Below are 17,211 nucleotides of genomic sequence, written 5' to 3'. Positions count from 1 at the left end.
GTCTGGAGTCTGTACAAAACCAAACCAATTAAATTAAATATTTTGGTAAAACAGTGACTCAGTGAGTTCAATTTCATTGGTGCTGATACGAACTTGGCGAGTTCACATGGCCAAAAATAAGCATAAGATAACAACCATTTGTATTGTAGTGTATTGTATCGCTTTGCTTAAATCTGCGGGTATTAGTGTGACGTCAATTTATTTATTTTTTAATTAGAATTGATTCGAATTCGATTTATGTAGCTAATCGTATCATTTTTTTTAATAAAACAACATAAATTATAATCGGATAATATAGTATATTACGATCAATACTTTAAGATAAACATATAACACAACTAACACCTTTGCTATAATGATACGACTAACACGACACTTTTACGTTTTAAAATATAAATATATTTATTTTTAGTATAATTTATAAACGGATTAAATGAAGTTGGAGTTAATCCGCGATACAATAAGTTATTTCGTGCTATAAATGAATTGACATTTTTTCGACACAAATCCGCTAAAATTCTATCTGATTTTACCAATTTTAAGTGTTTTACAAGTCGAATTACTTTATCATAATTCATTTAACAGCACTAAATATGTCAAAATTTAACGATATATATTACTTAGTTATAATTTATACTAATTCATATATTTTCAGGTTGGATTACAAGTATTATGCCTAATATAGAGAGATAAAAATTGGGTACCTTGATGCACTATAAACAAAATTAAATAGTGTTAAATACATGAACAATTAGCTGGAATAGCTCAGTTGGTTAGAGCGTGTGGCTGTTAACCACAAGGTCGGAGGTTCAACCCCTCCTTCTAGCGAATTGATAATTTTTTTTTTAATTCTAGCTAAATACAAATACGTCTTAGTTTTAAGATAATTTTTTCTCCTTCTAGCAATTTGATTTTTTTTATTATTTTCCTTTTTCAATTCTAAGTAAATAGAAACATGTCTTATTCTTAAAATAACTTTTTTCCTTCTCGCAATTTAATATTTTTATCGTATTTTAGGTATAAATTCTTGCTGATAAAAAAACATGTCTTAATTTTAAAATTAAAATTAATAACTGTTTTGTAATGAATTTAAAATAATTTGTAGCAAGATTAGGAAAACGACAAAATTCTAATCATATATAATCATCCATATTAAAGCTCGGGCATCTGAGATTCCAACATTCAAGACATGGCATAATCATCACGAATATAAACGCTTTTCATTTATAAATCATTACTCGGGTCATCTCGAGGTTCCAACCTTGAGATATCATTCATAACAATCGCTCAATCAACTCGAGTTTCCAAAAAATAATCAACATGGCATAACAATCCTTCATAAGTACTAACATCATACAAATAGAGAGCCAATTTTCACTCTTTATTTCATATTTCATCAATTATATTTAATTTTAAATTAAATTAATTATATATTACTTTTAATATATATAATTTTTACTAATTTATTATAGAAATGAAAATAATAAAAATTTATTGAAAAAAGATAAAATAAAGAGTTAAATTAGAGAGTCTATTGAAATAAAATTTAAAAAACTAATCTTTAAACTTAAAATACTATTTATTTAAGAGAAGATGCTTTTTATTATAAAGAACACCATTTGAGATGCTCTTAAAAGACACTTGCAACGATCCATCCATTAAGGGGCATTTTATTCGGAAAAAAAATAATGTATGAGGACCAAGTAAGGCAAAATTGAAAACAAGGGACTTTCAAAACAAAAGTTGTAAAGTGAAGGGATATCGAGATAGATATTGCCTTAATTTTTAAATTTCAAACAACTGATATTAAAGTTACTTTTAAAAATTGATTGTTGATTTAATTTTATTAAATATCTAGTTAAAATTATGCATGTTACAAATTATCATTATTTTATTTTATTTTAATTATTGTTAAACAATCTAATTATTTGTAAGTTATATAAAATTAAAAATTATTGTGTTATAGTAGCGATAATTATTTAATAAACTTTTCACGTTAAGTACCTTTTTAGTCCGACTTTATATATAACATAATTTTTTATTTTAAAACAATAAATTATAAATCATTTTTGTGAAAATTTTGATTTATATTATTCTTCCAGTTAATATAATTCAACTTATTCATATATATAACATAGTTAACATATCAATATGGATAATTAAACAAATCTCGCTAAACTTATTTATATCGGTTATCAATAGACTTATTCATATGCCGAATTCGGCAGACTTCACTAATTTTTATGGAAACTCAAGCCATGCTCGAGCGCGGTCCAAACTTCATATTGTTATCAAAGCCCGATCCTTACACTTTATATATGCAGGATCAGATCGGGTTTACATGAGAAATTGTAAATAAATAAATAAATAAATAAAAGGTCGGATCCGCTCATATGATAGAGAGTTTTTTTAGGATTGGACTTGAAAAAAAAGATAGTTTCAAATCCAGCCTAAAAAGACGGGATAGACTGGATAACCAAGCCCATGAATATGTCTAATTATCAATTACCAACTAATATTACCAACCAAATTAGATTACCACAAACATCAAAATCTCCCTCTTCAAATGATGCAAAATCAACTAAATCAAAAATTATAATAAATTATATAGAGAGTTGTTTTAAATTTATCAATTTTGTAGACATTTGGAAATAATCAATAAATCTAGGTGTATGAGTTGGACAAATATGGACCAACCATAGATCATAGACAAACACCATTTCCTTCCCAATCTAAGCAAGTGCAAACATTATCAGCCACCATTTTCGGACGACATAAACATATATATACTCCACCACATAAAACAAATCTTATTTTTTTTCTTTTTTTAAATTTTCCTAGAAAAAAAATTTTAACCACCAAAAACTCATCTTCCATCACAGTGCACCAAATGAAAATAAAATCCAAAGTATTCAGATATAGCTAACAGATTAACCAAACAAAAAAAAAAGAACAGAAAAACAAGAAAAAAAAATGGCAATGGCCATGGCACTTCGCAGACTCTCTTCTTCCATTGACAAGCCTATCCGTCCTCTTTACAATGCTACCTCTCTCAAATACATGGTTCCTTAATTTTGTCTGAATTTTAAGTCCCTGAATTTTTCTTGTTTTTTCTATTACTGTATTCATAGTGCTTTTCATCTTTTTACTCCTTGCAGACTTCTTTGCCTGATGCTGTATATGAGAAGGAGAAACCTGGTGTCACTGTTAGTTCAATTTCTTTAGTTTATCTTCCTTGATATTTGTTACATAATTGTGTTTGGAAATTTGTAACTGGAGATTATGTTCTTGCAGTGGCCGAAGCAGCTTAATGCTCCGCTGGAGGTTGTCGATCCTGAAATCGCTGACATTATCGACCTCGAAAAATCTCGCCAATGGAAGGTTTATACTTTATACGCACTCTTATCTTTTTCATACTTCTGTAACTTTTCAGCATATGAATTTTTTATTTGTAGTGTTCTGTTCAATTTTTTTAGGATTCTGATATGTTAATGACACCTGAATCTATCTTTAGAATCAGGACGTATGCGGATTTTGCAAATTTGAACTTCATGTTTATATAATTATATGTGGCACAAAAAAGAATACACAGAAAACGGCCAATTGTTTTTTTTTCCCCCACCAGAATAGTAAGTTATATTGAAAGTTTTGGAGTTTCAGAAAAGTTTTCGGAAATATAAACAAAGTTATCGAAACATAGGACTTGATCAATTTTCGGATTATTTTTTTCTTCTTGTCCCCTTATTTGTCTTGCTTGCCAGTTTCTGACCCAACTACAGTATATAGGATGCTGTAGGAATATACTGTTTACTTAGCTCCAAATTTTATTTCTAATTGGAAAGTATTTGGTGAATATAGGGGCTCGAACTCATACCTTCAGAAAACTTCACTTCTGTATCAGTGATGCAAGCTGTTGGATCTGTTATGACCAACAAGTACAGTGAAGGATATCCTGGTGCTAGATACTATGGAGGAAATGAGTACGTCTTCTACTTGCTATATATGCTGACTAATTATTCTACGTAACTGTTGTGCCACATCATCTGTACAACAAATCAGATATGTGAAATTTTGGATCTTTTTGTATTATAATCATACAAGTATTTAAATTTCTGACATTTCACACAGCTTATTGGTTTGTTGTACAAATAATGTAACACAACGATTGCAGGTAACAATTATTCATGTATGCTAAACAAGCATATCCCTGTAATTTCCCTCTGCGTGTGTTTTCTTTGAACTTCCTGATTAATGAAAGGTTCTGAACTTTTTCAGGTATATTGACATGGCAGAATCCTTATGTCAGAAGCGCGCATTGGAAGCATTTCGACTGGATCCTGCAAAATGGGGAGGTACGGAGTACATACACCTTCAGTTTACCTGCCTAATCATAGCTACTTGTTAAAGTTGATATTTTCTTGAACTTTGGATTTTATTGACGCACAAATTGTGCTGTCAGGATATGAACTCCCGACTGCCTGTATTCTGAGGCAGGCACTAAAAGTTGGAAACAGAAATGCTAAACCAGAAAATGTCTGAAACAGGACATGGAAAAACAACAATTTTTACATGAATAAGTTATAAATATAGATTTTCAGAAGCCTTTTCGATCCGAAAAATAGGACTCAAAAAGTTTTCGTGCAATATAACACTCCACCACTAGATGGCAATATCGATGGCGAATTAATTGTTGTTTGATGATTATGAAAGAAGTTTCAAAACTAAGTGATGTACCTTTAGAACGCCTTGCCAGCAAATTGTAAATTCATTCTTCTACTTTGCATTGCAGTGAATGTGCAGTCTCTGTCAGGATCTCCAGCCAATTTTCAGGTTTACACTGCATTGTTAAAACCTCATGAAAGAATCATGGCCCTTGATCTTCCTCATGGTGGACATCTTTCTCACGGATATCAGGTGCTTACGACTTCCCTGATATCTTTTCTTTCTTTGCTCATCTCGTACCTGACATCATAAATTATGATTCACATTCTATCTACCTATTGCGCAGACAGACACAAAAAAGATATCTGCAGTGTCAATATTTTTTGAGACAATGCCTTACAGATTGAATGAGAGCACTGGCTTAATTGACTATGATCAGGTAGGTGGTTCTACCATCCAGACCTTAAACATCACAACTTTGCATTCCTTTCCCTAAGCAAGTAAAATAATTGTATTGATTCTGATTGCAGATGGAGAAAAGTGCAGTCCTTTTCAGACCAAAGTTAATAGTTGCTGGTGCGAGCGCTTATGCACGTCTGTATGATTACGAACGCATTCGCAAGGTAGCCTCCTTCGCGTAAATATATAGCAGTGTAATTTCCAATTTCGAGATACTCACACTTCAAAACTCGCGATTTATCATTTCATTATGTTAGTTAATAGGGTCTAAATTGTATCTCTCAACAGGTTTGCGACAAACACAAAGCTGTCATGTTGGCAGATATGGCACATATTAGTGGATTGGTTGCAGCTGGTGTCATTCCATCACCCTTTGACTATGCAGATGTAGTGACAACCACAACCCACAAGTCCCTTCGCGGGCCTCGCGGAGCCATGATTTTCTTCAGAAAAGGAGTGAAAGAGGTCAACAAACAAGGCAAAGAGGTTAGTGTACCTTATGTGTCATAGTGCCATCTCTTCTGGTTAATTTTCTGCTCCATTCAATTCTGCTGAATTTTGAGAGTCTTGAAGTGAAGTAACATTTGTGTCTTCTGAGTTCACATTGAAGGTTCTGTATGACTATGAAGATAAAATCAATCAATCTGTTTTTCCTGGACTTCAAGGGGGGCCTCACAACCACACGATTGCTGGGTTGGCAGTTGCATTGAAACAGGTCAGTCTGCTTACTAGATAGTTAGCTCCTATGTTGCATGGAAATGGAAACGTTGAAACAGAAAACACTGAAATGAGAAACGGTGTAATGATATTTATAAGAATAGGTTTTAAATATAAAGTTTTGAAGTTTCTGAAGCGTTTCCGGAAATGAAAATGAAATGCCAAAATATAGGATCATAAGTTTCCGTACAATATTGGTTAGCTCTGACTTTGTATTTCGTCGTGGTGAAATACTTACTTTCAGTATGTTGCATGAATAACTTTAAGTTATAGCCCCTACTACTTTACTGTGCAGGCTACAACTCCAGAATACAAAGCTTACCAAGAGCAAGTTCTCAGCAACTGCGCAAAATTTGCAGAGGTAGCACATTATCACATACAGCAGCATTTGTTACTGAAATGAGATTACGTTACCTTAAAATTATCATATACTCTGATAATTTTCAAACCTGAAGTAGCTTTTAGAAAGTTTTTCCATTATCTTGATAGCTTTAACATTTGATGTCTCTGCAGGCTTTAGCTGAGAAGGGATATGAACTTGTTTCTGGAGGAACTGAGAACCACTTAGTTTTGGTGAATATGAAGAACAAGGTTGGATGGTTTTCATTTTTCTTACTTAACCACCCGAACCCGATATAACCTATGTTGCATGAGAACTCCTATGTTTCGGAAATTAGTTTCCATTTTCGAAAATGCTTTAAAAACATGTCATTTTATCGTTTTCCATTTCAATTATGAACTTATGGATGGTTTTCTTTCTCACCTCTAATATTTGAATGGTTCAGGGTATTGATGGCTCCAGAGTTGAAAAGGTGCTGGAAGCTGTTCACATTGCTGCAAATAAAAACACAGTTCCTGGAGATGTATCTGCCATGGTTCCTGGTGGCATAAGAATGGGTAAAGACCTTTCAACAAAAAATATGTTTTGATTCGCTCAATTTAAACTTCTATTATAATAAATAGCCCATCTGTATTTTAGGCACCCCTGCTCTTACATCTAGGGGATTTGTCGAGGAGGACTTCGTTAAGGTAGCAGAATTCTTTGATGCTGCTGTTAAGTTGGCAGTCAAAATCAAGGGTGAAGCCAAAGGTTAGCAACTCTCCCATACATCATTGCGCAATTAGTGTATTTACTTATAATTTATATAGCACAGAAACTTCTCCAAGCCTATATTTCGGCGTTTCTGTAACACCAACATAAACACTTTTGAAACGTTTAAACTTTATATTTTATAACTAGCCTATGTTGTAAGAACTATCATCTTGCTGTTTCGCGTTTCCACGTTTTTGTTTCCCTGCTACACATCTAATAACATGTATTGATATTTAAATCTGAATGTAAATCTGCTTATTTTGACTGCTTTCTTGTTAACTTTCTACAAACCAGGGACAAAATTGAAGGACTTCGTGGCTGCAATTCCCCAGTTCCAATCTGAGTTATCAAAACTCCGGCTCAACGTTGAAGAGTTTGCCAAGCAATTCCCAACTATTGGTTTTGAGAAAGAAACCATGAAGTACAAGAACTGAACACAAAAGCTCAACTGCTTCAGGTTATAACCATCTAGCTAAGCTGCTATAATTTCAATGCTTAATAGTTTCACAGTTTTGCTGATTGTTTTTCAATGTGGAAACAGGATAACGGATTTTCAAAGAGGTTTTCTACGTAGTGGAAGGTGTATGAGGACTGGTTTTTAGATATGGATCTTGTCAAGGATGCGAATTTGGAGCTTTTCATCCATCTAAAACTTGCAAAACCTTGATCTCTATCTCTGGTTTACATGTATATACTTTACATATGAAGTGAAAGCCAAATAACTATATCAGAAAACTTGCTTTCCTCAATCTAAATTTTACCATCTTAATCTTAATGCTATTCTCCTCATCAACCAAATGCTAATTTCTGATCTCCATATGCTCATTAGTTGCCAAATTTGGAAACTGGAACAATAAATGATATCTCCGCTCTAGAGTTGCCATATGTTTTCTGCGACAATATTGCAGAAAACGAGGCTAGTTTTCATGAAACTGCTCACCTATTAGCAAAAGCCGCTCTACCAAGTCATCTTGATTGATTAAATGGCCCGTAAAGGCGAATTCATTAACTACTAAGACGGTAACACCTAGATTGCATTGCAGCATTATCTTTGAATTAAATAGTTTCTCTCGAAGAATCCCGACGTAAAGATATAGATATGGGAGAAACAATCATTTTCCTAAGGATCGAGGCCTTACCTCTACTTGGCATCATTGATAGATACCGTTATTGTGTAAATCATGTAAATTATTAAAGATATGGATAAACCTCATATCGAAAATTAATTAAGGAAAAGTTATGTGATTTATAAACAGAAGTTAATACTATTTAGCACAAGTCAATTCGTTCTGTGCAATATGAATAGAGTTTCTACATCGATAATCGTGCGCCCTAATGATCGTAAACTAATTAACCAAGCTCTCCAGAGAGAAAATGATAACAAATTCTGACAGAAATTCAAACTGTGCATGTGCATTGCATCAACTAAATTGAGTATGTTCAGTGGCCCTGTTTATATTTTATATCTATGCAGAACAAGCAGCAGATTGAAAGTAAAACAAAAGCAAATGATCCTATTATGATGCACAAATTTCTGATTGCAATACACAAAACGAAACTAAAACGACAATACAATGAAAATAAACGTAATACCTTGCCTGAGCTGCGTGGTTCAGCGATGCTCAAGTTCCGAATAATCCATTTTTGATATAGAATTACCTCTCCATGCTTTTAAAACGACAAAAAGTGAAAAAATAAATGAAGATGACGACACTTCACAGAACAAATAGAGTCCAAATAAAACTGATTCTACTAATAATGAACATTGTAATGGCGTCGCGTATTTCTCTGTCCCGCTCAATTCACCCAATCTTAAAACGCTCTTCATTTTCCCGTATTACCCCTAAACATTACCCGAAATCCCATCCTTGCCCTCTCTGGTCCGCTTCTTTCTCCTTTTGCCTTCATAACTCTCCCACTTCTCCTCTTATCTCCTCCTCCTCCTATTCTTCATTCTCCGCTTCTTCTTCTTCAATGGCTGCTGCTGCTAATACAGCTACTGATAATATCAGCCTCGATACCAATAATAATCCTCTGTTACAGGACTTTGAATTTCCCCCGTTTGATGTTGTTCAGGCTGATCATGTTCGACCTGGGATTCGTGCTCTTTTAACCAAACTTGTATGTGGGTTTGCGTTTAATTGCGGTTTTAATTACTGGGGTTGTTTAATTTTGTGTTTTTATTAATTGGGGTTTATGGGTTCTGATTTCTTCTTCTGTTTAGATATGTGGGTTTATATTTGATTGTGTTAATTTGGGTTAAATTTGAATATTTGCTGGCTTTTTTTGATCATTGAAGTTTGTTTAATTAGAGTTGACTTTTTGATGTAGATGAGGCTTTGATATGTGTTGTGATTTACAGGAGAGTGATTTGGAGGAATTGGAGAGAACGGTGGAGCCATCGTGGCCGAAATTGGTGGAGCCGTTGGAAAAGATTGTTGATCGTTTAACAGTTGTTTGGGGGATGATTAACCATCTTAAGGCTGTAAAGGATACAGCTGAACTTCGTGCTGCAATTGAAGAAGTTCAGGTAAATTGTCTCTATTCCACTATGCATGAACTGAAACTAATACATGTACAACTGCAATATCGGTGTATTCTTGTCTGTGTTAAAAACCTATTTTGTTGCATGTGAACAAGAATATCACTCGGAAGTAATCAAAACAGAAACTTTTGGGGGCGTTATTACGTCTCGCTGCATGTTGAGTTGTTGCTGAGCTCTCATTAGCATTTAGATTATTCAGCGTGATCATTTAATATTGAAGTTATATTGGGTGCATTACTTTCTGTAAAATTCTCCCTGTTTCTTGGGCTTATGTCTTTTTGTTTATTTGTGCAGCCAGAAAAGGTCAAATTTGGCCTTAGATTAGGGCAAAGTAAGCCGATATACAATGCATTTAAGGCTATTAAAGAATCTTCTCAATGGCACTCACTAACTGAGGCGCAGAAACGTATAGTGGAATGTAAGAATCATAAACTTCTGTTATAATCTAAAATGGTTATGGTCTTTTTTATACTTGTATATTTTATTTCTTGTGCTTGTAATGTCTCCATTAGTTGACTTGAGCTGGAACTAAGACTTAGTTACTGGTTTCAGAATGAGTTCTATTGTCATGTTCTTTTTTTTCTTCAATAAGAGCAAGTTGGGTGCGTTGATGCCACCACTGGCTTTAGTATTTTATGGGTGGCTATGTTATTGTCTATCATGTTATATGTAGGAATAAAAAAGAAAGTCTTTTGCAGAGATTATATGCATCTTTGGGCTGAGACGCTTCTTGTTTGATTTTCTTACAGATGTAATCATTTGTTTACTGCATATTGATAGATTTACCTTTTGACATGTTGAAAGAAGAAAGATTAAGTTATTTGTTTCTTCTTTAAACTGCATCCATCAAGTCAGGGTTCTTTATTAAGTTTTTAGTGCCCAATTGTATTTTAATGGATGAAGGACATTATTTCTGGTGGTGTATTTCGTATATCAACATAATTTGGTAACATTTTGCTTACTTTTTCTGTCGATTGTCTTGGCTCTTTCTAGCTATGAAAAACTGCAAGGATATAAAAGAATAGAATTCGGCTTTCCCTTTAGGCTGAACATAGTTTCAAGGGAGACACTAAATATGTCTGTATTCTTGGTCAATTAACTATACTTTCTTATAACTGTGGTTGAGCCATCATTTTGCATATATGGTAAGATTACCTTAATCATAGGGTTGGGAAGTGGAAAGGGCAAATATGGTGAAATCTAAGACTTGCGTGGATTGGAAAATGTGTTTAGTAGTTAGTACCTTAATTGCATATCGGTGAACTCGTGCCGAAATGTTGGTCAATATTCATTTGCTCAATTAGTGATATTATGTCTTCATGCATTGAATTTGAATTATAAGTTGCAATCATGCATGTGCTTGCACTCTTAATTTATATGTTGCATCGAGATTTCCTTGTTATATCACCCTTTTTGAATAGCTTGTCATATCACCTTTATTACTCTTATTTTTCTAACATGCTTAAGAACTTTTATACGTGTGCCTGCACAGCCCAAATAAAGGAGGCGGTTCTTAATGGTGTTGCTCTCGAAGATGATAAAAGGGAAGAATTTAATAAAATTGAACAGGTATGTTCCTGATATAGAAGGACTCTTTGTCTGCGATGTGCTAGATGGTTAGGCACAACCTCTCATTTTCATAGCCTTGGGTTATCTTTCATTTTCTGGTTTTATGCTTTCCTGTTTGCATATTTCTGACAGCCAGCATCAACAGTTACTAGCATTTTGTACTAAATATGGTCCGTAATATGTTTTGTTTTCCTATTTTTTGCTCTTAATCGTGGGTAAATTTGCAGGAATTGGAAAAACTGTCTCAAAAATTTGGGGAGAATGTTTTAGATGCCACAAAGAAATTTGAAAAATTCATTACAGACAAGAAAGAAATTGATGGACTGCCTGCTACAGCTCTTGCATTGGCTGCACAGACAGCAGTATCTAAGGTATTGCTAGTGTGTGTCTGTTCATTTCCTTGATCTTTATTTCAGTTCTCATTTTGTTAGCTCTAAGGATTATATCTTTAATTTTTTTTATCAGGGGCATAAAGACGCAACAGCTGAGAGTGGACCATGGATAATTACTTTAGATGCCCCTAGTTATATGGCTGTCATGCAACATGCTCGAAACCGTGATTTGCGTGAGGAAATTTACCGTGCATATTTGGCACGTGCTTCAAGTGGTGACCTTGATAACACAGCAATTATTGATCAAATATTAAAGCTCAGACTGGAGAAGGCTAAACTCCTGAATTACAACAACTATGCTGAGGTATGATTTTATTAAGTTTGCTTTATAACACCCTTAATATTGCTGCTGCTGCTAACCATTATTACACACAGGTAAGCATGGCTACAAAAATGGCAACCGTTGAGAAGGCGGAAGAGCTCTTAGAAAAGCTGCGCAATGCCTCCTGGGATGCTGCTGTTCAAGGTAATAAATTAGCATGTGTAGGGAGGTGTGCTGGTTCCAATGATTTTGAGCTAATGGTGAAACCTCCCCCCCCCCCCCCCCAAGAAAGAATTGTTGTATTAACTACATGCATCTTCAAGCACTCAGAGCCACATATCCCTAGAGATTTGTGAGTGCTGTATGTATGAAATTACTGCTTAGCTTCTGTGCAGTATATACTAAATTAAAATGGAAGGTTGATTTGAACTGACGAAGTATAATATTTTCCTCTTTGGTCTGTAGGTCAATAGACAGTTGATAGTTGCCTTGCTTTCTCTAACATCCCATCATTTGGCAAGTTATCTCCCAGTTGAAATGCAAATTTTATAACCAAATCATTCATTTATTATTGCAGATATGGAAGACCTTCAAGCTTTTTCCAAATCTCAGGGTGCTAGTGAAGCAAATGATTTGACTCACTGGGACACTGGATTTTGGGCTGAGAGGCTTCGTGAGTCGAGATATGATATTAATGAGGTTATATTACTTATTAATTTGTCATTTATCTACCTAACATTGTGTTGTTGTTGGCTCCGTTTTGTATGTCAGTTTGCATCTGTTTCGCATAACTAATAATACTCCCTCAGTCTCAAATTGATAGGCAATTTAGTTTAGGACAAACACGAGTATTAAGAAATTTAGGTTCTCTAGATAAATGAGTTAATTTATAAAAAAAATACCACACTTGCCCTTATTTATTGTTGCAGTAACTTTTGTCTTTTTGTGTTTTTTTTGTTTCTCTCCAAGACACTCCATTAATGGGGGTATATTTGAGTATTACTTAGTAAAATAATAGTTGAGTGCCTATAATTTTAGACATAGAAACTTGATTGCCTGTCAATTTGGGACCAAAGGAGTGTTTGATTTGTATCATTCACCAAGTATGGTACAAATGAGGGAGTTCTAAGTCATTGATTTAGCACGCAAGTATGTGTTGCGAGGGATGTAGAATACAGCTCAGTATTTATCACCCAAATATGTCTAAAAGGAAAATTTTCCTGTCTCTTTCTTGGACTTTTCCCTTATAAGTGAGGTTTTACTTAATAAGTTAATATGCTATTTAGCGAAGTGGAGTATTTTTCTCTGACTGTGGGTATCATTGTTTTTGCTGGCTGGGAATGCATTCTTCTATCTCGTTAACTTCTTGGTAGTAAAGAATGGACATGATGTGCATTGTTTTAATGTACAAGTACAAAAGTACCATTATACATGTTGGCCATGCGCATATAAGTAATCTTTTGCAAATCATTGTTTCATTACTGTCTCGGCTCCTCTCTATGTCTGGCATGGTTTACTTTTTACTTTTTGTTGAACTTCTATTTCTCGTGTAATAAAGTTTACTTATTTCTCATTTTTATTTTACAGGAAGAACTACGGCCATACTTCTCATTACCAAAAGTGATGGATGGCCTTTTCAAGCTTGCCAAGACACTTTTTGGAATTGATATTGAATCAGCTGATGGTTTAGCTCCAGTAATATTTCTCTGTTTGCTTCAGCTTTTTTATCTGGTTTTCTTCATCAGGCATTGGTTATATGTCTTGCATGCTATTAATGCATGCTTCTGGTGTTATAGGTTTGGAACAATGATGTCAGATTTTACTGTGTCAAAGATCTGTCCGGTAGTCCAGTTGCGTACTTCTATTTTGATCCATATTCTCGTCCATCAGAGAAGAGAGGAGGTGCATGGATGGATGAGGTAGTTAGTCGAAGTCATGTTCTGTCACGCAATGGTACTGCTCCAAGGTTGCCTGTTGCCCACATGGTTTGCAATCAAACACCACCTGTTGGGGACAAACCAAGCCTTATGACATTTCGAGAGGTAAGTTTATTTATATTTGTGCTGGCTATTGCTATACTTTCTATTCAAGGAGGTTAGACTTTCCTTAGATGGATGCAATACCGCCTTAAGACATAAGCACAAGAGAAACCCATTTTTATGTGCATTTACTAAGAATATTTTATTTACCTGTTAAATAGATCTAGAACAAAATGGCTGTTAGAAGAGAGTGAGACTGACTTGATTTTTGTGCATAGCATCCTTACGACTCTACTTTGTTGAGTTAATGTGTATACTCATATAGCTATTCTTCTATGGACCACAAGGAGTAAAGTTACAAGACCGTCTCATTCTTAGTTTTTGCAAACTGAAGATCATTGATAGTTCTAAATCATGTAACAAAGACATGATATATGGGTATTCTGAATGTGTTGAATGCGTGCTGTGGTTTGATATTTTGTTGTATTCCTAGATATGATGATGATTGATGGCATTATTGCAGGTTGAGACTGTCTTCCATGAATTTGGTCATGCCCTTCAGCATATGCTAACCAAGCAGGACGAGGGTCTTGTTGCTGGAATTCGGGGAATAGAGTGGGATGCTGTTGAATTACCCTCACAGTTCATGGAAAATTGGTGTTATCACAGGTAATGTAGAACAAATTTCAGTGATTATATTCTTTAAGATGTTTAGCACTACAGTGCTTTTAGAACAAATCTTGTACACAAATAGACTGACAAAGGATGCATGGATGGATGTGCTTAAAAGTACTATAATATCATACATTTGTATTTTTTTATTATTATTTTTTCTTTCGGATGTACAAGGTATTGCGTGTCATTCCTGTAGGGCTGACATGGGTTATGCAACAGTCATCTGTATTATTTATACAAGCTTTAGTTTTTGTGCTTACCTTAATTGTTAGTTCAATTTATTTACTAAAGATAGAGGAGCGTTAAAATTTTGGGATGGTCTTAGCTCTGGGAACTCCAAAAAGGAACATAAAGAGAAAAAAGGACGTAGAGACAGTTGTAACTCTGTCGGGTTTCCCCTTGCTCGATCAAAGCTTAAAACTTTAGGTTATAGCCAAAAGCTATCTGATGTTCCATTGCTTTCATTAATTTTTTTTCTTTTCATTAATACTGGAACCCTGTATATTTTAATGATAAGTGACATGCTGTGGCTTGTATTTTACCGTGCTCAGCTTGGATGTTTGTAAATTCTCAAACATATCTTAAATAAATAGTAACACTTTTTGAACCTGTCAAATGTGCGCTTTATCGTGCAGGGAAACTTTGATGGGTATTGCAAGGCACTATGAAACTGGGGAGACTCTTCCGGAAGATGTGTATTTGAAGCTCCTTGCTGCTAGGACCTTCCGTGCTGGTTCACTTAGTCTTCGACAGGTTCATTCATCAAGAAATTTTTTTCTTTTCTTTTCTTTTATTTTTGCATTTGTATTTTATTTTAGTACAGCTGGCGTTGTTCTGACTACATCTGATCGTGTATTAATCTCATTATATAAGGTTTTCTTTTTCCATGTTACTAGATATTTTCCTTTTTGGTGATATGTATGTTTTTTCATTCTTGCAAATCACATATATTTTAACTGTTCTAATTTGTAATGTAATGAATTCATTTGTATTTTTTGGACAATATTGTTGCTTTCTGAAGACCCAAAGCTCATGACATGTATTCAGATTGTTTATGTGTTCATTTTTTTGTTTCAGTTAAGATTTTCAAGTTTAGATTTGGAATTGCATTCGAAGTATACACCCGGTGGGACAGAGTCCATCTATGATGTTGATCAAAGGGTTTCTAAAAGGACCCAAGTGATCCCTCCGCTACCTGAAGATAGATTCCTTTGTAGTTTCAGCCATATCTTTGCAGGTTTCCTTTCCTGTGCAATTATATCAATCTCTCAGCTTTTAGTTTTTTTTTTCCTTATTTTCAGCCTTTACTTCTAAACTTGCTAATTTAACCGCTTTTATGATTATTAGGTGGATATGCAGCCGGATACTATAGTTATAAGGTACATACAGTCTTTGATTTCCAAGCATTTGTAGTACTTCAGAAATATTTGTACTTTCGTTCTGCTACTGGCTTGGGAAGCACTGACCTTGTCAGTGATCTTCCTTATTCATTTTCTGATATAAAAAAAAAGTTTTGTGCACCATTTCTACCGTAAGTTTATTTTTCTCCTTTATGGCTACCATTTGTTGCATCTGAATGAAAAGTATCTCCATTGCAGTGGGCAGAGGTACTTTCGGCAGATGCTTTTTCAGCATTTGAGGATGCTGGACTGGACAACAAGAAGGTATGCTCATGGAAACACTTTACAGGACCGACTTTAACAGCATTCAGGCTAATGATTTTAAGTTCTTGTCCTCTGATTTTTTTTGTGAATTTTGTCCGATTAATTGGTTGTCTTTGCGCTTGCATGTGATGCCCATTATGGATCTATGGTATCTAAACAGAAATACTCGATCACATTGCTTTTTGATTGCAACTTTTTCCAACTTAAAAGTGAATCACAATCATGATTTTCTATGATGCTGTGAAATCTTCTTGGATGAATAGCATTTATTACTTCTTAGGTTATGCAGTGATGCATATCGGTAGGCGATAACATTACGAATTGGCAGTGCATTTTTCATTCATTTTATCACTTGCCTAACATTCTGTCCATATCTTACTTACTTTTTAGTGCAAAACCTTTTATTTCCATAACTTTAATGGAATAGCTCTTTAGTTTGCATAGCAAAATGAGTATATACTAATCGAATTCTATTGCTACTAAAGGCTGTCGAGGAAACAGGACGTAAGTTCAGGGAGACTATTCTTGCACTTGGAGGGGGAAAAGCGCCACTTGATGTGAGTGATGGAAGTTATAAATTTATCTTTATATTACATATTACTGCTATAGTAAATTTACGATGATGCATGTTTTTCATTTGCCTCTTTGTACATTTTCCTTGAATGTCTTAAAATTTGATTAGACACAATAGCCTATCAATTGCAGATTATTTCCCCTTTTTTATTTTATGTACTTTACATTTTACAATATTCCGTCTGTCCAGGTTTTTGTGCAATTCCGTGGGCGCGAACCTTCCCCGGAGCCATTGCTCCGACATAATGGTTTATTGGCAGCTGCATGAAGTGGCTGATTGATATGCAGGCTATATCTGCTGTATGCAATGGTTGCAGCTTTGATTCTATGATCTGCTGATAAATGTTTTATTTATAGACTCACTGTAAAAGGAACATCTTTGTAGTTTAATGACATACTTTTTTGGTTAGTTTTATTGGCTTTGTTTTTTGATATGTCAGCATCATTATATTCAGTTTTTGGCTTTTTGATCCATAAATTAAAATACATATAAATAAATAATTAAAAATAATTTATAATTATATAAAAAATAAATTAATATAATATGTGTTACGTTAATATGTAATAAATCTCTAAGAGTTAGAAAGATGCAGGTGGTTGGATATTTGTTGATTGTTTAAA

General features: G+C 34.2%; 2 protein-coding genes and 1 non-coding gene across 3 annotated transcripts; all 3 read left to right on the top strand.

Moving 5' to 3' along the window:
* Positions 1 to 754: 754 nt before the first annotated feature.
* On the top strand, positions 755 to 828 carry TRNAN-GUU (transfer RNA asparagine (anticodon GUU)). Its single transcript has one exon. It is a non-coding gene; the product is annotated as a tRNA-Asn (tRNA).
* Positions 829 to 2,830: 2,002 nt separating this feature from the next.
* On the top strand, positions 2,831 to 7,706 carry LOC126656315 (serine hydroxymethyltransferase, mitochondrial). Its single transcript, XM_050350853.1, has 16 exons — positions 2,831 to 3,063; positions 3,159 to 3,206; positions 3,295 to 3,381; positions 3,859 to 3,980; positions 4,276 to 4,352; positions 4,790 to 4,914; positions 5,009 to 5,101; positions 5,193 to 5,285; positions 5,410 to 5,607; positions 5,732 to 5,836; positions 6,134 to 6,199; positions 6,352 to 6,429; positions 6,624 to 6,735; positions 6,818 to 6,928; positions 7,226 to 7,388; positions 7,473 to 7,706. The coding sequence occupies exons 1-15, from the start codon at positions 2,974 to 2,976 to the stop codon at positions 7,363 to 7,365; spliced, it is 1,545 nt and encodes a 514-aa protein (XP_050206810.1). The 5' UTR covers positions 2,831 to 2,973; the 3' UTR covers positions 7,366 to 7,388; positions 7,473 to 7,706.
* A 934-nt stretch (positions 7,707 to 8,640) lies between these two features.
* Positions 8,641 to 16,999, top strand: LOC126656314 (probable cytosolic oligopeptidase A). The gene is made up of 17 exons (XM_050350852.2): positions 8,641 to 9,052; positions 9,294 to 9,461; positions 9,771 to 9,894; positions 10,969 to 11,045; positions 11,273 to 11,416; positions 11,511 to 11,741; positions 11,813 to 11,903; positions 12,277 to 12,398; positions 13,287 to 13,394; positions 13,496 to 13,741; positions 14,202 to 14,347; positions 14,989 to 15,106; positions 15,431 to 15,590; positions 15,701 to 15,732; positions 15,952 to 16,017; positions 16,503 to 16,574; positions 16,781 to 16,999. The coding sequence occupies exons 1-17, from the start codon at positions 8,690 to 8,692 to the stop codon at positions 16,856 to 16,858; spliced, it is 2,346 nt and encodes a 781-aa protein (XP_050206809.2). The 5' UTR covers positions 8,641 to 8,689; the 3' UTR covers positions 16,859 to 16,999.
* Positions 17,000 to 17,211: the final 212 nt, after the last annotated feature.

Source organism: Mercurialis annua, linkage group LG7 (assembly GCF_937616625.2).
Source record: "Mercurialis annua linkage group LG7, ddMerAnnu1.2, whole genome shotgun sequence".
Classification (NCBI taxonomy): Eukaryota; Viridiplantae; Streptophyta; class Magnoliopsida; order Malpighiales; family Euphorbiaceae; genus Mercurialis; species Mercurialis annua.
The sequence above is the reverse complement of the archived record's forward strand: the minus strand, read 5'-3'. Positions and strand labels throughout refer to the sequence as shown.